This window comes from Bidens hawaiensis, unplaced genomic scaffold, assembly GCF_021521415.1.
Source record: "Bidens hawaiensis isolate Kalapana, Puna unplaced genomic scaffold, B.hawaiensis_p1.1 tig00026819_1, whole genome shotgun sequence".
NCBI classification, from domain to species: Eukaryota; Viridiplantae; Streptophyta; class Magnoliopsida; order Asterales; family Asteraceae; genus Bidens; species Bidens hawaiensis.
This window is the reverse complement of record NW_027494311.1, coordinates 180,307-200,219: the sequence shown is the minus strand read 5'-3', so window position 1 is coordinate 200,219 and position 19,913 is coordinate 180,307. Positions and strand designations below refer to the sequence as shown.

General features: G+C 36.6%; 2 protein-coding genes and 1 pseudogene across 3 annotated transcripts; all 3 read right to left on the bottom strand.

Moving 5' to 3' along the window:
- Nucleotides 1-7,540: 7,540 nt before the first annotated feature.
- LOC143574003 (vacuolar-processing enzyme-like) lies at nt 7,541-10,284 on the bottom strand (annotated as a pseudogene). Its single transcript, XR_013142513.1, has 9 exons — nt 10,101-10,284; nt 9,621-9,785; nt 9,389-9,545; nt 9,208-9,293; nt 8,923-9,122; nt 8,440-8,488; nt 8,153-8,356; nt 7,871-8,059; nt 7,541-7,782 (listed from the first exon to the last, which is right to left on the bottom strand). The product of XR_013142513.1 is annotated as a vacuolar-processing enzyme-like (transcript).
- Nucleotides 10,285-12,128: 1,844 nt separating this feature from the next.
- LOC143574004 (vacuolar-processing enzyme-like) lies at nt 12,129-14,575 on the bottom strand. The gene is made up of 10 exons (XM_077058742.1): nt 14,312-14,575; nt 14,033-14,197; nt 13,794-13,950; nt 13,620-13,705; nt 13,410-13,533; nt 13,274-13,331; nt 13,124-13,172; nt 12,842-13,036; nt 12,579-12,770; nt 12,129-12,488 (listed from the first exon to the last, which is right to left on the bottom strand). Exons 1-10 carry the CDS (start codon nt 14,498-14,500, stop codon nt 12,306-12,308), a joined length of 1,398 nt encoding a protein of 465 aa, XP_076914857.1. The 5' UTR covers nt 14,501-14,575; the 3' UTR covers nt 12,129-12,305.
- A 525-nt stretch (nt 14,576-15,100) lies between these two features.
- On the bottom strand, nt 15,101-19,121 carry LOC143574002 (hsp70-Hsp90 organizing protein 3-like). The gene is made up of 8 exons (XM_077058741.1): nt 18,531-19,121; nt 17,288-17,683; nt 16,381-16,669; nt 16,214-16,299; nt 15,760-15,983; nt 15,620-15,686; nt 15,467-15,526; nt 15,101-15,382 (listed from the first exon to the last, which is right to left on the bottom strand). Exons 1-8 carry the CDS (start codon nt 19,074-19,076, stop codon nt 15,269-15,271), a joined length of 1,782 nt encoding a protein of 593 aa, XP_076914856.1. The 5' UTR covers nt 19,077-19,121; the 3' UTR covers nt 15,101-15,268.
- Between the last annotated feature and the right edge of the window lie 792 nt (nt 19,122-19,913).

Sequence of the window (19,913 nt, the reverse complement as noted above, 5' to 3'; positions counted from 1 at the left end):
GGTGGAGATGGTAGGAAAGATGATGAGAGGGAAAAGGGTGATTCAAGTGAGGTGAGGTCTGTGAAAGTTGATGATAGGAAGAGGGGCCGAGGCGGTTGCAACTATAAGTCCTTCAAAGGTTGTGACCCGCCTAAGCTGACTGGTTTAGGGGACGCAATCGCTACTCTTCAATGGATAACCGCCATGGATAAAATTATCCGAATCAGCGAGTGTCGTCCTGACCAAGCTGTCGGTTATGCCACCCAATCATTTGAAGATGAGGCTATGTATTGGTGGGAGAGTGTGGAGCAGAGGAAGACCCAAGAAGAGATCAAGGCGTTGAGATGGGACGATCTGAAAGAGTTGGTGATGAAGAAGTTGTGTGCAGATGCCGAGGTTGAAAGGACGGAGATGAAGTTCCTGAATTTAAAGGCCGGTATGATGACACATCGTGAGTACACCACTGAATTCAACCGCATGTCTAGGCTGGTTCCTGACATGGTGAACACCGAGGCGAAACGGATCAAGTGCTACGTTAGAGGACTTCCCCAGAAGGTCCGCATGTTAGTCAGGGCCAACAAACCTGTTACCTTTGAGTCTGCGCTCGAGTTGGCGGAGATGGTCTATGTTGATCTGGCGGCGGATGATGTGGAAGTGGAAGATGAGGAAGAAGGGAAAGGAACTAAAAGAGCTAAGGATGTCGTGGAGTGTGCAGGGAGAAAGACACAGAAGATGGCAGGAAAGGAAGCATGTAAGGTGTGCGGGAAGATGCACTTGGGGGAATGCAAGGCTGGTCCAAATCAGTGCTACCGATGTGGGAGGAAGGGGCACATCTCCCGTGAATGCACCGAGGACCAGAAGTGTTACAAGTGTGGTAAGTCAGGTCACATAGCTAGGGAGTGTGGAGAAGCCGTGGCAGTGGGGGGGAGGAAGAGGAGATGCGTGAAAGGATGGTCTATTAGCTGCTGAGGAGGTTGCAGGAGAATAAGTGGCATGTCACAGTTGTTTTATGTTTAGTAGTTAAAGAGTGTTTTATGTTACAATTGAACCTATGTTTTTTTAGTAAGCTTGAATGATTTCCTTTTATGTTATGAAGTATTTGTGATTTCTTGTGATTTTGTATGAACGACCTATGAATTTATCTTGAATGCGTGTTGGTTATGATAAATAGTTGTGTGAGGGTAAAGCGTCGCCTTAGGAGTTAGCGTTATTATATAAAACAAGGTTCCTCGGGAAGGTGAGATGAGACTTGGCACATTGAGGGCCTCATGGACAAGCTACCTTAATAGCTAAAACACATGATCACCGCTCGATGACTACAAGTCAGGAGTAAGAAGGATAACTCAGAAAGCAAAGGTGATTCAATAAAGTGTGCGATTATAAAGAAAAAGGTATTCCTTTTACAAACGTATTCCTTTTAAAGAAATAAGCTAGGTTTCGGGGACGAAACCTCTTTAAGGAGGGAAGACTTGTAACATCCCGAAATTTCCAAAATAATATTAATTGTACTACTTAATAATAGAGGGAAAGTTTACTCGGGTTATCGGAAAATAAATAAATAGAGTAGGAGTTGGTATGGGTCGGGCTAGTGTTGGGTAATGGATATGGGTTATGGACTTGGGTTATGAAAGAAGGAAGGAGAGTCCATGGGCTTAAGCCCATGATCCCTAAATATAAATACCATTAATCACCATTTAATCCTCATTCTCACATATTCCATACACACTCCAAAACACACACACAACCCGAACCAAGATCCAAAGGCGAGGACCCAAGCTTGTTGGTGCTAGATCGTCGTGACGAACCAAAGCAACATCAAAGACCAGCTCGTGTTCGTAGTTCGACTCGTTTACGGTACGTTTATATCGAGAACTTGTTCGTTTAGGTTTGGATTAGTATAGAAATGATAGATCTGTGTTTGTATGGTAAAAACGAATCCAACAAAGCTAAACTTACTGAAAATGGTTAAGAATTGATGGGTTAATCGATTGATAAAAGAACCCGTAACCTATATGCCTAAATCGCACCCCTTAAACATCGATGTTAGGTCGATTTGATGGTTGGGGTTTGTAGGCACTGGTCAGACGATTCCGTGGATACCTAAATCGAGTTATTTGGTTAAGAAACGAAGATGATTAAGGACGAACAGTAGCTGCAGCCGACAACTTCGCCTGCAAGCTAAGTTCGCCTGATGAACTTCGCCTGCAAAGCTAAGTTCGCCTGATGACAACTTCGCCTAAAGCTAAGTTCGCCTAAGGTTTAACTTCGCCTAAAGCTAAGTTCGCCTAATGACAACTTCGCCTGCAAAGCTAAGTTCGCCTAAGGTTTAACTTCGCCTAAAGCTAAATTCGCCTAAGGTTTAACTTCGCCTAAAGCTAAGTTCGCCTGATGACAACTTCGCCTGCAAATCTAAGTTCGCCTAAGGTTTAACTTCGCCTAAAGCTAAGTTCGCCTGATGACTGCCCCCGGACCCCCGTTCGTTGTGGGTTGTATAAAGATAGAAATACAACATGAGTAGTAGTAGTTAGTTGATACATGTAAATATTATACAGTTAGCCGTGCACAGCTCAAGAAGGGAATAACGATTAACGGAGAGCGTAACAGGATTCAGGTGAGTTTCTAGCCCCATTTATGTGTTATGTTTTCGGGGCTGTGTGCATACTCGATATGTTTGTTAATACGCTTATCCTAAGAGATAAGTGTATGCCTTATGTGAATGATGTGATATGTATGAATGATTGCTTGATGGTACGTGAACGATCTTCGGATATTGCATGTACTGTCAGGTTGTAACGCTATGTATAAGGTAAGTATGATATGTATGCTTATGTGTATGAATGTGATAAAGTTAATAAAGAATGAAAGGATGGTTGTATGGTTACGAAGAGGGTACCGGGCCCCAATAATACTCGAGGTATGATGTATGGTTGTATGGTAACGAAGAGGGAATCGAACCCTACTAATATTCGAGAACTAGGGAACCGAACCCTACTAATATTCGAGGAAAGAGGGACCAGACCCTTATAATATCTGTGATGTTAGAGACCAGACCCTTATAATATCTGTGATGTTAGGGACCAGACCCTTATAATATCTGTGAGGTTATAGGGCGAAATGCTTTTTAAAACGTATGATTATGTATGTAAAGAAAGTATGAAGGTAAGAATGAAAGTATATGCAATTATGTGTGTATGAAAGAAAGTTAAGAGGTTAAGTATGAAATGTAAGAAGGTATTGTATGATTATGTGATTAACTAGAACTCACTCAGCGTAGTTGACTTTTAGTATGCACGCAGGTGAGTAGGATGAGGCAGCTCGCTTGAGGAGACACGTGGCACTGAATAAGAGGCTGGCATCGGAAGACTCAAGACGTTTAAGTTTAATGTTTCGTTTATTTTGAAAGACAAAATGATGTTTTAAGACAAGACGTGTTTTATTATGAAGTGTTTTATGAAAGCTTTTATATTTCGCGAATGTTTTAATTAACTCTGATATTTAGAACTGCGTTTATGAGTAAATCCAACACGAAAGTAGGGCTACCGGGTTCGGGGCCTTACAAGTTGGTATCAGAGCAAAGTTCGAGAGATTTAAGCATCCTACATGCTTAGACTCGAACAGAGAATGGGATTTAAGTAAGAAAGGAAAGAAGATGCCAGTTCAAGAATGCCATGTGTCGCTCAAGCAAGATCAGTAAAGGTAAAGAGTATGATTAAATGATATATGTTAATGAGAAAGAAAAGATATGTGAACGATAGGGATAGGGATAATTGATTGTTTGATTTGACTAACTGCTTAAGTAGAACCAGCACAAATAGACTCATAAAAAAATTTTTATTTTCTATATATTAAACCAATTCATCCCCAATCAAATTCATCAAATTTATGAAATATCTCTTTCAACTCTATATTTCTTCACACAAACTTCACTATAAATGGATCCTCCATCTATATATAAAAGGTTTTTCGGGCCCGACCAACAAGCCAAAGACGACGAGGAAGAGGCGGTTACGAGTGCGATTGTGCTCGCGACAACTTATATAAGTTCCATTACGAGTGCGATTAGCTCTTCACCACCTCCGGTTTCAATAAGAGCATATATTGAACGAGATTGTACCGAAGTCAACAACCGGTTGATGGCGGATTACTTCTGCGACTCGCCGAGATACAAGAACCCGAAGACCTTTAGGCGTCGTTTTCGGATGTCTAAAAATTTATTTATGCACATCACCAATGATTTGGAGCGTGAGCTTGATTACTTTAAGCGAAAGCCGGACGGTCGAGGGACGCTAGGATTCACGACTATTCATAAGGTTATGTCAGTCGTACGCGTGCTCGACATCAACGACGAGTATTTAAAGATGACAGATAAAACATTCGGGACACCTTGGAGTATTTTTGTTACGATACGTTTTATTTTTTTTTTAATAATTATATAACTTGACTTTAATCAATTATTTTATAAAAGTTATGTAAAATATAGGAGTATTGAAACTATATGGCCCACATTATCTGAGAGAGCCCAACTGGAATGATCTACAACGTCTTTACGAGGCACATACAAGGGTGCATGGTTTCCCCGGCATGATAGAGAGTGTAGATTGCATGCATTGGGAATGAGCTAATTGTCCAACTGCATGGCGAGGTCAATACACACGAGGTGACCAAAAGGGACCAACGGTCAGCCTTCAAGCGATTGCTTCATACGACCTTTGGATTTGGTCGGCATTCTTTGGTGTTCCCGGTTCCAACAATGACAAAACCGTCTTAGAGCAGTCTCATGTGATGGAGAGTTACATATATGGGACCGTTCCCGTCGCTTCATTTTGGGCTAACGATAAGTTCTTCCATCATGGGTACTATCTGGGTGATGAAATATATCCAGAGTATGCGATAATCGTTAAAACATTCAGAGACCCGATGGATGAAAAAAGACAGTATTTTAAGAAAGTGCAAGAGTCTGCGAGAAAGGATATCGAGAGGTGTTTTGGTGTTCTTCAACAACGATGACATTTTGTTAAAAATCCTTTGTCGTCTATGGTCTTTAGAAAGAATGAAATGTGCTATGTATGCGTGTATCATAATGCATAACATGATCATCGAGGACAAGTGAAGAGCAGTATGTCCAACTTTCATATCGGACCCAGATCTACCATGAACTCCAGCAAGTATGGAGCAAAGACTTGAAAACTCGGATTTCGTGCGGTCAAAAGAGATACATAACGCACTAAAGAAGGATTTGGTCCAATATCTTTGGATGAATCGGCCTTTGCCTGGTGAAAACGAGGGCAACAATGAAGACGATGATGAAGACGACGACGAGGGCGAAGACGATGAATACGAAGACGACGAGGGCGAAGAGGGCGACGACGACGAGGACGACAACGACGACGAGTAGTTTTTTTTATTTTAATATAATATTTATTTAATAAAATATTATTATTATTTGATTATTCCTAATAAAAAATTAAAAACAAAACAAAAGGTGTAAAAGTGACTGGGCGCCACGTGGCGCATAATGCATGGGGTGGGGCTTTATGACTACACCCTATTTTTGTAAAAAGTCATAACTCTGGCTGGGCACCACGTGACGCATAATGAATGTGGGTGAGGCTTTATGACTATGCATGATCTTAAGATAAATGAGTTAAAACGGAAATTAAAGTTTAAGCTCCCATCCACTTTTATATATTAGTAGCAAGCGTAACCTTATTTAAGTTATATGTTCCGAAGATGCAACAACACAATGGAATTTAATTTGATTAAATACTTTTTGAGATCAACATTTACCCAATTTAAGTCCATTTAAAACTTTAAACGCAAATAAAAAGGTTTGCATTTAAAGACCTATATTTTTACTCGCTCTTGGATAAAAGAATTATAACGATTCTAAGGGACGACTCTTGTAGCTGATATCATTGATTAAATTTAGCAAACGTTAGCATTAGAATGAGTAGTATTTTCTTGTGGTTATTATTAATTATGCTATTGATTTGGTCGCTTGTTTCTGACTTTGTTCTTAGTGACTCAATATTTAAGGCATGAAACTTTGGATCAACAATACTTGAAGTTTGATATTAGAGCTTTTATTTTAGTTTTCTAGACTTAATTTTAATCAATTAGCAAGTGTTTGAATAAAAAGCATACACAATATAATTATATAGGTAAAGACAAGGACTTACAATAACGGTTCTGATGAAGGATCTCACGTAATGCAATATGGTACATTAGGAATAACCAATGAGACTGTTTCAGTTTATCAAGGTTCTTCTACTCTTGGGAACTTATCCGCAAACTCATTTCAATCTTCCGACCCCATGGGTGTAGTTAACGAAAGAGTTGCAGATCTTTATTCAATGTGGCTAAGGGTATGTATACTCAAAATACATGTGAATCTAATTCTATATGATTTTGAGCATCATGTTGATGTCATTTCATATTCTATGCAACACAAGAAATTAGCAGAAGGGTTATAACAAAAGGAAGAACTAACTAAGAAAATTAAGGAAATAACTGCACATAGAGCACATCTGGATAGTAGTGTCGATATGATCAAAAGTTATTTAAGTAACGGACATAAATAAGTGAGAAACGTAGGATCTCCCCTTGTGGATGACTGGGGATGTCTCAAATCTATGGTGAAAACTCAAAATCTCTCTTGTATATTATCGTAATTTAATTTATAAAAGGGTAGGTAGGTTTCACGAGCAATTGTTATTTAACGAGCTATAAAATAGTATGGCTGCAATTTTACTTCCATATTGCAACACTCCTAAGCTATTAGTTCAATTAGACCACTTTCGTCCATAAACATATTTGGAATGCTACAATAAAAATGACCATAAAAGGGCTCCATGCTAGTTCATGATCAATTCTTTTTATAACTATTTACCATTCAAAGTTACCAAACAAATACATTCCATCCAGCACAAAATAGTTTAGAGGGGTAAGATAGTCATTTTACACAATGATTCAGAGGTCCAACAAAACAGACTTTAACTTGTTATGATCTTACTGGTTTAGAGTCTCTTAACCATTCATGACCTCTTATTCATTCAACATTTAATGATTCAGCAGTTGCCAAACAACCCTTACGTCTCTGAATTAACATGTATTCATACGTGAATACTAACGGGGTTTTGGGTATCCTTTTTGGAGCCGACTTTTACACTTTTACTTTTGAAAAAGATATAAAGTTTTAGTGGGGAAAACAAGATTTTTGGTAGTAAAAGTTGTCCAAGTTCTAAAAGTCACAACATTGTGACTTTTCTAACTTTTGCCAAAAATAAAGGAAGGCTTCAAAAGGAAATCCCAAACACACCCACTAAATGAAATTGACAAAATATGTATGCAAGCTAAATGAACGTGGGCTTGTGATGAAAGTGGGATTGGTGACTTATCATATACCTTATAAAAATGAAAGCTTGTTAATTAACAAATCTTCTTCCTCCATTTATTTTTACCACAACAATTACAAGATAGTATGGTAATCAAACAAGATTAACCATGCATGCAGATTGAGCTTTGGTTCCAACTGGTGTAACCATTATTACAAAATAAAAATAAAAACAAAAACAGCTCTTCGGGTCTACCACAGGTTTCATCATGCAAAATATGTAATGATCAAGCACTGTAACCGACAATAGCAGGATTCCATCGTCCCATTTTGTACGTGCTGCATGCGTGTTTTGAAGCTTCATTCATGGCATTGTTAGTAACTCCATTGTTACATAAGTTAGCGAATGTTCGAGTATGTTTCATGCCATATTGAGTCAATGATCCACAGTATTTCTCATATGTCCGAACCTTAATCAGTCAAAACGTTCAGTAAGTTAACAACTAACGTTAATAAATTAAATTGCGATAATATAAAAGAGAGATTTTGCGTTTTCACCATAGATTTGAGACATCCCCAATCGTCCACAAGGGCTGATCCTTCGTTTCTCACTGATTTATGTCCGTTACTTAAGTAACTTTTGATCATATCGACACTACTATCCAAATGTGCCCTGTGTGCCGTTATTTCCTTGATTTGCTTGGATAGTTCTTCCTTTTGTTGTGACCCTTCTGTTAATTTCTTGTGCTACAAAGAATATGAAATGACATTGATCAATCCGATGCTATAAAGGGGTCGATCATATCGAATAAGTATCACATGTATTTTGAGTATACATACCCTTAGCCACATTGAATAAAGATCCGCATCTCTTTCGTTAATTACACCCATTGGGTCCGAAGATTGAAATGGGTTTGCGGATAAGTTACCAGGAGTAGAACCTTGATAAACCGAAACAGTCTCATTGGTTATTCCTAGTACTGTACCATATTGCATCACATGAGATCCCTCATCAGAACCGTTATTGTAAGTCCTTGTCTTCACCTATATAATATTGTATGCACTTTTGTTTCAATTAAACACTTGCTAATTCATTAACATCAAGTATAGAAAGCTCTAATATCAACCTTTAAGTATTGTTGTTCCAAAGTTTCTTGCCTTAAATCATGAGAGTCACTAAGAACCAAAAGTCATAAACAAGAGGCCAAATCAATAGCATAATTAATCAATAACCACAAGAAAATACTACTCATTCTAATGCTAACGTTTGCTAAATTTAATAAATGATGTAAGATACAAGAGCCGTCCCTGAAAATCGTTATAATTTTTTGGCCAAGGGCGAGTAGAAATATGGGTCCTTAAGTTCAAACTTTTTTATTTGCGTTTAAAGTTTTAAATGGACTTAAACTGGGACTTATAAAATGTGCGTATTTTTTTTTAATGGGCCTAAACTTGGGCTGCGATTGGTTCTCTTTAAAATATACAGATTTTATATATAATTTCTGAAAATGATCTTGGAGATCAGGCCTCGGACCGTCACCTACCCCGCCCTCCCCAGGGCCAGCCCTGCAATCACTCTATATATGTAAAAAGAAACCAAAAAGTAATACCTGTCTTCCATCCATGAAACACTGAATAAGTCACCTAAGCAAGTATCGAACCCCGGAGGTGGAGGGGGGTTCATACCAGGACAATATGTGGCCCAGCCGAGTTCATCTGGTTTAGTTGATGTTATCACATACATGTTCATTTCAGTAGGCATCAGACCTTCAAAAATACTTCCACTGTCACATGCTTCAACATATAAAACCTACATTCAACATTCAAATTATTACTTTCTGTATCCAGATCAGTAATTAGTGTTAAATTAATCACTAGCAAAATGCATATCTTACCATCTCATCATAGGTTCCCATTGCATGTTTTGTCTCCAAAACTCTGATAAAATCATTTGCGTAAATGTAAGGTCCGCTCGGTGTACCTTTGGTAATAATTAACATAGTAATTTTGTCAATAAAGAATAAACATTAATTTTCATATTAGTTAGAGAACAAAAAATGATGAAAGCATGTTTACCAAGAATTCCAGGGCCACCATGATCTGTGTAATACACAAATATCCTATCCTCGGGTTTGCTCGCTACAACTTTCCCACTTCCACCCTTAACCCCCGTTTCATTGCCAAGAAGCACAGCGTAGAAATTTTCCGCGGTCACACTTACACCAGTATAATCCTAACATGATTTAAAGAAAACATTAATGCACTTTTTTTTATATTTTCACAAGCAATGTATGCATTGTATTTAAACCTTTGGCACACCAGCGTAGACATCTGAGCCGTTGGGACTGTTGATTATGACTCCTGGTCGTGGATTGCTTGGATCATTGGCAATATCATCATACATAAACACAATAATATTTTCATCCTTCAACCCACCACGTTTTAGTATCTGGTATGCGTGACAAACATTTGCCTGAATTGCATTAAACATATAAGAAGTATGTTATGTTAGATCATCTAATGATGGATGAATCCATCAGGAATAACATTTATACTAAAGATTAGAAGACAAGAAACCTTCCATGCCACGTCATCAAATCATTCTTCTTTCTTTTCTTTTTTGTTTTAGTTATGTTTTTTTGGTTGTTTTTTTTTAATATTCTAATTTTTTTGTAGTCGAGTGTTGACGAATTTATTTTTTAGTTTTACTTCCAGTAACATAACGAATTTATTTCTTTATCTAAGATTTCATCATCAAGTCAAGCTAGATTTACTTAGAAATACTCACCTGATGGCGATAATTTCCGTACCCATTTGAACCCGCAAAAAGAACTGCCCACGTAGTGCTATCATCACGGTTCATTAGAGAGGAGTCGATGGAACAAGCTTGGCCGTGTAGCATTGGAGTATTGCGCAACAAGCACAATTAGTAGTACCAATTTGAGTTGGAAAACTATGTTCCGGTTCGTCATATTGAACAAGAAGATTGATGATATAAATGGATTCATGTTGACATGTATATATATATACTGTAAAGGTTTGCTTAGGTTTTCTCAAACAAGAAACTCTAGCTAGGGGTGTTCAAGAAAACCGAAAAAAGCCGAAATCAGAACCAAAATCGAAACCCAAATAAACCGATCCGAATTCTTATTCAGATATTCGGATCGGATCAATCCGAATATCCGAATAACTAATTCGGATTCGGATATGGAAATTTAAAAAATTCGGATTGTTCGGGTTATTCGGATATCCGTTTAATCCGAATAAAAAACATGATTTTAGTGCTATTTTTCGGTTTGGGATATTTATTAGACTATTATTTGAAGTTTAAACTTAAAATTTGTGTTAAGAGTAATTCGTATTTTCCGCTTTATATGTTTATTGTGATTTTAAAATATTAAATGTTAGGAACAAAAAAATAGGAAATTTTTTTAGGTTTATTTCGGATTATTCGGATAATTTCGGATTATTCGGATATATCCGAATCCGATCCAAATTGAATTCGGATAGATTCGGATCGGATAGAAATATTCCTAATTCGGATCGGATCGGATTTCGGATAGGGTCCAAAAATTTTCAAATCCGAATAACCCAAACCGAATAACCCGAATAATCCGTTATCCGATCCGATGAACACCCCTAACTCTAGCTGGCTGGCTAGTAATATTACGGACAAAAAGATTGTACCAGAAACAATGGTCAATGATAATATTACAAACACTATATGTTCATTTGGTACGAAGATATCAATGTCCAAATTTTGTTTTTGGCTTCATTAGTTGAAATTTTTTTTAATTAATCGATTTACAACGACATATTTAACCCGAGTAAAGGTATGAAATATCCATCTTTAGATTTGGCTAGGCGTCTATAACAAAAGAAACGTATTTTTTAGCGACAAACTCACACACCCATAAATATCGTTTTTTTTAGTCTTTTTAAAATGGTGTTATTGTAAAAAGTATTTTCCAGTAGGTTCTTTAGATCGAAAATATAATGATTTAGTTAAATGATTAATGTGAATGACATATAATTACCAAAAACTCATAGCCTGATATTATTAAGGTGTGTTATAATGTGTTCATATTCAAGTGGTTGAATGTTCTAGACTTAAGATAGACTGTTCACAATATAATTAGAAGCATTTAATTTGAGGGTGTTTGAGTTAGCCGTTATAGAAGCATGTTGACATCTAACTAAAAAATATACCATTAACACGTGTCGGATGAATTGGCAAAACTTAACGCTCTTCTCAACTTCACACGTTCGAATCATTTGAAGTTTTGAACGTTTTTCAATTTCCTTATAGCTTCATATTTACATCTTCACTTCTTTATAGAAGTGCCTCCCTTTGAAAAACTATTAACAAACTAACCAACAACCAAATCAACCGTTCAACAATTAAGCATATGTTTAACTGGCTTTCTCATCGCTTAAAATTAACCATTCGTGTTTATTCCATTATTTTTTAAATGAATTGGTGTTACCTAGTACGGTCTAGTCCAGTTCGCATAATAACGAAAACGATACCGTCATTTAGATATTAAAGATGATGTATATGTATCAAAAATGCTTCTAAAAGGTATGGTAAAACGAAACTTTGTTTAATTTTATAAACCATGGCTCGATTTCTTCTGTGCATTGACGATCGGCATGTCAAAAGCTCCAATTGAAATAAAGAGGTTTCTTACATTTCCTACCTTATATTAGGCATTACATGTAACAATATCATATCCATTAATCAAAAAGAGATATTGTAAAAGACTGTTACTGATTAATAAAAATGAAGGTTGGTTAGAATATCTTCTTCATGCATTTATTATTACTACAACAATTACAAGAATACAATAGATCAGTAATCCAACAAGAAAATGTTCAATTTGATCTTTGGTTCCAACTTGGGCAACCATTATTAATCATTGACAATTTTTAACAACAAAAAAAACAGTTCTTCGTTCCTTTGATGATCAACGAGTGGTTTCAAAGGTATCGATCAAGCACTGTAACCGACAAGAGCAGGATTCCATCGCCCCATTTTGTACGAGCTACATATGTGCTTTGTGGCTTTATCCATGTCTACATCGGTAAATCCATTGTTACATAAATCAGCAAATGTTCGTGTATGTTTCACGCCATATTGAGTCAATGATCCACAGTATTTCTCATACGTCCGAACCTTAAATCAGTCCAAAACGTTCAGTAAGTTAACAAACAACATCAGTAAATTAAATTTTGTGATAAAATAATTTTTTTTGTATTTACGTACCATAGATTTGAGACATCCCCAATCGTCCACAAGGGACGATCCTTCGTCTCTCACTGATCCTTGGCCGTCACCTAATAAATAACTTTTGATCATACCGACACTACTATCCAAATGTGCCCTATGTGCCGTTATTTCCTTAATTTTCTTGTGTAGTTCTTCCTTTTGTTGTGATCCTTCTGCTAATTTCTTGTGCTGCATACAATATGTAATGAAATCAATTCGCTGCTAGAAAGGCGTCAATCATATTTTTTAAGCATACATACCGTTTGCCACATTGAATAAAGATCCGCATCTCTTTGGTTAATAACATCCATGGGGTCAGAAGATGGGCTTGCGGAGAATTTCCCTGGAGCAGAACCTTGATAAACCGAAACAGTCTCATCGCTTATTCCTAACGTACCATATTGCATCACATGAGATCCATAAGAAGAATGGTTATTGTAAGTCCTTATCTTCACCTACATATTATTTTGCATAACTTTGTTTCAAATTAATGCTTGCTCATTCATAAAAGTTAAAACAAGAAAAAAAAAACGAACACCAACCGCTAAGTATTGTTGTTTCAAAGTTTCAACCGTTAGATCTTTCGAGTCGCTAAGAGCCAAAAGTAAAAAACAACAAAACAAATCAGCAACTTATATAATATTTGTAGCAAGTGTTTTATGTTGGTTTTTAAAAGTTAAAAATGTGTATACCTATCTTCCATCCATGAAATACTATATAAATCACCTAAGCAAGTGTCGAACTCCGGATCTGGAGGAGAGTGTTTGTATCAGGACAATATCTTGAGGATAATTCAAACATGCAGCGAGCACTTAATCGATTACATACCGTCACAATATGCGGCCCAACTGCTCTCATTTGCATTAGATGCTGTTGTCACATAGATGTTCAAATCTGCAGCCAACAGACCTTCAAATATACTTCCACTCTCACATGCTTCAACATATAAAACCTACATTTAACATTCAAATTATTAGTTTCTTCGTCTAGATCAATGATCGCTATTAAATCGAGAGCAAAATGTATTTAGTTATTTACCATCTCATCATAGGTTCCCATTGCATGCTTTGTCTCCAAAACTTTGATAAAATCATTTGCGTAAATGAAAGGACCGGTCGGCATACCTTTGGCAAGTAACACAACAAGTTTTGTAAATAAAGATACATTTTCATATAGTTGAGAAAACAAAATGATGAAAATGTGATTAATTACAAAGAAGTCCAGAGGCGCCATGATCAGTGAAATAGACGAATATCTTATCATCCGGTTTGCTTGCTACAACTTTTCCACTTCCACCCTGAACCCCTGACACATTGCCAAGAAGCACAGCGAAGAAATTGTCCGCTGTCACACTTTCACTAGTATAATCCTGACATGGTTTAAGGAAAACTTTTACGAACCGTTTTTTTTTTCTTTCACAGCTGAACTAATAATAAAATAAGATAGCGTACCTTTGGCACGCCCGCGTAGACATCTGAGCCGTTGGGTTTGTTGATTATGACACCCGGCCTTGGATTGTTTGGATCACTGGCAATATCATCATACATAAAGACAATTATGTTTTCATCCTTCAACCCTCCACGCTTTAGTATTTGGTACGCGTGACAAACATCTGCCTGAAATATTATAATAAGTTAATAACACATAAGAAAAGGCTGATCAAATGGACATTTTATTTATTTGACTGGTCAAATGGACATTTTGATCATTTTCCCAAAGAAACTACTCACCTGATGACGATAATTTCCGTACCCGTTTGAACCAGCAACAAGAACCGCCCATGTAGTACCGTTTCCTTGTTGGTCATTAGTAGAACTGAAAGGGTGGAACAAGCTTGACCGGGTAGCTTTGGAGTATTGTACCACAAACACAATTAGTAGTAATAATTTGAGTTGGAAGACTATGTTCCCGTTCGCCATATTGAACAAGAAGATTGATGATTCGATGAGGTTAAACGTATTCGCGTCGACATATATATACTGTAAAGGTTTGCTTAGGTTTTCCCGAACAAGAAGCACGTACTCTAGCTGTATTGCAGCAAAAATATTGTACAGTCGGGGAACAATGGTCGCGACAATAATAAGATTACAAAAACTATATGTTAATTAATTCATTTGGTACGAAGATATCAATGTCCAAATTTTGTTTTTGTGCTTCATTACTAGAGAAACTTATTTTAATGAAGTTGCAATGAACCTTCTAACACCCAAGTAAAGGTATGAATTAACCCATCTGAAAATAGGGTCTACCTGGTCGAACCTTTAGCGGCAACAAGTCGTCATGTAAGGCCTAGAAAATGTGAATACATGTTGATAATCACACATAAGTTCTACATATCATACGATCTTGACACTATTATTACAAGCATTGTCTGTCTACCCTCTAATGTATATATAGAAGCCAAGTTCCATCTTCTTGAACCGGTTTAATAGTAGGTCTGAACAAATACTTGGGATGATATTATGTAACCACAACTAATTAAATTAATAAATCATGTTGTGTTAACACCTAAGTGGCTAAACTTGCCACTAAGCCTTATCGAATATAGCAAAAAAATGATAACACGTACATTTGGATGACCCAAAAGTTGAAAACAAAAATCACCATCCCTCAACAATACAAAACAAAACAAAAACTTTTTATCAGTTTTAATCTACCACCAAACAAATGAATAATCAAGAAACATTTTATCTCATCTGCACAATCCCAGCACTAATCAGCTTCTGTATCTTGTTCATCACTGAAGGATTCTTCATGTGATCCTGCGCAGCCTTCGGGTTCTCTTGTAGATCTTTCAAAACCTGTAACCAAGCATCAAAGATCCAAAATATTACAACTTATAAGAAAAAAACAACATTTTACAAAGCCAAAGAAACAAAACATACTTGTGCCATAACAGGATCCGTTAGAATATTCTGAATCTCGGGATCTTGCATAGCCTTTGCCTGTAAACGTTATTACAATTACAGGAATATTAGCATCGTTTTACACCGCTAAATGATGAGGATTTGAGCGTTATAAATAATCGATCCACAAACCTGTCTCTCTTTTAGCTCATCAGGTGTCAAATCCCCACGGGTGGCTCGGTTAATTTGTTGAACACAGCTGCAAATAACAGGCAATCACGTTAACTGTCACTACAAAAACTAGGTAAAGTGGTAAAGAGTTATGATTATACCTTCTTACGCCTTCAAGCAACTCGGGGTTCTGAGGATCATGTTTCAAACCCTCCTGATACGTCTCTAAAGCTTTGTCAAATTCTTTCATGAAAAACTGGATTGCACCTTTTCGTGTGTATCCTTTTGAGAACTTTGGATCAATTTCTATGCACTTCTCTGCATCCTTCAAACCTTCTGGCATTGCCCCGAGTTTAGTGTAGCAAGCAGCTCTGTTACTGTATGCCTGTTAACAAGAAACCAAACACCATGAAAATGCGCTTGCCTTTAACGAAAATGATGCTTCGATCGCATAAGATTCTCAATTGTTTGTCATTATTGAGAATCTTGAGACCAAAACTATACCTTTGCATCACCATCATGAAAATGTGCATATATTTAAGAAAGATGAGGATTTAATCCCACAATATTTTCAATTTTTAGCCATTAATGAGAATCTTGAGACCAAAAATATACCTTAGCGTCTTTGGGATTCCTTCGCAAAGCTTCTGTGTAGTGCTTGATAGCCTCAGGGTACTTCTGCTCCTTAAAGTATCCATTTCCTGAAAGTTGTTTGTAATTCAATTAGCAAATCAACTACTTAAAAATTAAAGCAAATTAAGCACTGGAAATAAAAATCAAACCTTTTTCACGTTCTTTTTCACCAAGTTCAGGGCTATAATATTCTTGTTGCTCAAGTTCCTTCTTTGCTCGCTCTGCATCATTAAGCCTCTTCAGTGTGTCGGGATTACGATGCTCTGTAAGAGCTTTTTGAAAAGTCTCAATTGCAGGTTCATAGTCTTTAGAGGTTTTTGCCAGTTTGACCAATGCAGTTCCTTTCCTTGTTAAAGCTCTTGCAACCATCTTGTATTCCGAACGAAGCTCTCTTCCTCTCTCCACAGCTTTTTCACAATCTTTGATGCATTCATCATACTGAGATTTATAGAAACTTGATTTACTACTTCTATAGCGTGACATTAAATTTCAAAGCCAAAAATGATAATCCGAAGACTAGGGGAGTGCACAGTTCAGTTTGGGCCAAAACCAAACCAAAAATCAATACCTCAGTTTCTGAGTTTTTTAAAAAACATTTGGCTTGGGTTTTTTGGTTTTGCCATTTCAGTTTGAAATCTTTGGGCCGAAAAATATGGCCCAAAAACATTGAACTTGTCTAAGTTACAATAAGTAATTGACTATTATACATCTAGGCTAAAATATTTATATTAAATATTTATTAAATTTCTATAAACTACTTAAAATAAATAATAATGAAAATCTGTAAATTCGGTTCAATTTTTATTGCATGCACAATCAAAACCAAACCATAAGTTCGATTTTTACAAAAAACATAAAACCAAACAGCCGATTTTTGTTTCGGTTTGGTTTTCTGGTTTTTTCGGTTTCGGATAGTTGTTTTTGGTTTCATGCACACCCCTACATGAAGGCATCATAACACTACACATGCATGACGAATAATCAAAATTTCAAACTTTTAGCTTTCACATTCACAAAATTCAGAATAAAGAAAAAAAATATAAAAGATGTGCATACCTTTCCCATCTCTAGATACACAGCAGCTCGATTCGTGAGGAACGAAATATCAGCATCATCCAGTTCAATAGCCTTTGTATAATGCGCAATAGCGGTTTCAAAATCCTTCTTCTTGTAAGCAGCAATCCCAGCCTCTTTCTCCTTCTGAGCCTGTGCTTTCTTCTCCTTAATCTCCCGCTCCTCCTCAGTCACCATAGCTGATTCCACCTCCTGTTCCAGTGACGCTTCCGCTTCCGGTTCCGGCTCTCGCTTCTTCTCCTTTACCGGCTCTGTTTCATCAGCAGGACGTTTCCTCTCTTTAGACGGAGAATCCGGCATCTCCACGTCATCTCCAGGAGCATGAGTTTGCATCTTAACATTCAACAACACACTCAACGCCTGCATAACTCTTTGATCCTGCAAATACAATTTCAAATTTTATTTTTCTAAAGAACTTGTTATTACTACTATATAAGTATAATTCAAAACCAAATATATTATTAAAAGGCAAAACACACAACAGTCTGCAAATTACATATTCAAATTTCAATTGTTTTAAAGAGTTTATTACTACTGGCATATAATATAATTCAAATCCAAAATAACATATATCTTTTTACATCAAAACAAAAGGCAAACTGACAATAGCCTCCAAACACAGATTCAAAATTTATTTTTTTGAGAGTTTATTATAAATGGTAAATAATAATAATTTAAATCCAAATATACACTTCTTAATAACCTACAATTACAAATTCAAATTTAAATATTTTTTAAGAGTTAATTATATTATTATGTATATAAAGTATAACTTAAATCCAAAAATACAATTAATAACCTACAATTACATTTAATAACCTACAATTACATATTCAAATTTTAATACTTCTTAAAGAGTTTATTATAATTGGTATATAAGTATAATTTAAATCCAAAAATACAATTAAATAGCCAACAATTGCAGATTCAATTTTTAATAGAAGGTAATTATAACTGGGATGGTTGTAAAAATCCCGCCTAGTTGCCGACTAATCCCCTATTACTCGATATTCTGTCAAAATGGAAAATTTTATACATCAAAGTTGGTATATACTTTTATATTTGAAAAACTGCATATAAATTCCTATCCAATTAGTAGAGCGCCTAACGATTTCTACAGCACTGATTATAATTGGTATATAAGCATAATTTAAATTAATAGCCTACAATTACAGATTTAAATTTTAATATTTTTCAAAAAAAAAAAAATTTTAAACCAAAATACCTGCAAATAGAGATTCAAATTATTGGGGTTCCGCTGCAAATCCTTCATCATGTTAACAAAATCCGGCTGCTGCATATACACTCTCGTAGCCGGATCCGCCGTAAGCTTGGCCCACATATCCACCCCAAACGCATCACCAAACAAATGATTATTATTATTATTCGAACCACCCGCACGTGACCTCGCACTCGCCGCACGTGCCGACTCAGCATCCTTAAGCCCAGATTTCAAACTCTCATTAGTCGGATCAATTTCCAAGCCTTTCTTGTACGCCAATACGGCGTCGTCGTATTGCTTCAAGCCGTGGTGAGCCGCGCCGAGCCGAGAGTAGCCTTTGGACCAGTCAGGTTTTAGATCGACGGTTTTGAGTGCGTCGGTTAAGGCGTCGGAGAATTGGTTTAAGGAAGCGTAAGCGGCGGAGCGGTTGGAGTATAGGACGTGGTTGGTAGGGTTGAGGTTGATTGCGTCGGTGAAGTGTTGGATGGCGGCGGTGTAGTTGCCGGAGGAGAAGGCGGCGTTGCCTTTGGCTTTGGCTTCGTCGGCCATTGGTGATCGGAAAATGAAAGAATATTAATTGATTTGGGGATTAGGGTTTTATAGTTTTATATAGTTATAGTTGGTGAGTTCTGGAGAGTTCTGGTTATACTATTGTTAGCTAAGGGACTGATGACTGGCTAAATGGATGGAAATAATAATAAATGTCATATTTTTCGATTTAATTCATCAAAAATTTGTTTACTTGTAAACTTATTGGTTTTATATTTCATCATGTCTATACAGTTTGTATAGGGTCATACGACCGTATGAATCACGTATGATTAACAAGTGTACGAAAGGAACATGCAAAACAGTTTTTTACCTTATATTTAAGATGCATCAATCGGTTTAAAACTCAAAATGAGTTTGGGTTTTAACTGGTTCTGTTTGGTCAACAAAAGCCAAAACGGTTTATGATCAGCTTTGGTTCGGGTTAAAACCGGTTTCTTGACGAGGTTTTGATCAATTTTGTTAGGGTTTGATCGGTTTTGGATTAGTTAACAAGTTTGGAACATGTTTTAACATAATCGATTTCAAACCAGTTCGGTTAACCGGTTTATATGCCCGTGTCTAGCATATACGACCCCGTATAACCTTGTATGAGTCATAGGTCTTCGACTGCTCGTCTAGAACCTGATGCATTTTGACACAACTCAAGTCCTATATGGGCCCGTATAGCCCTATACGAGGCGAAAAATGGTGTGTGAAGATCAATGATGGTGTATGAACATCGTATGTCTTTCTTATATTTATTAAAAAGTTATAGATAAACGGGCAACAGGTTGCACCGCAAGCACCTTTTGAATTGCAAAACTCAATTTTTTAAAAATTGTATTGACTGATTTT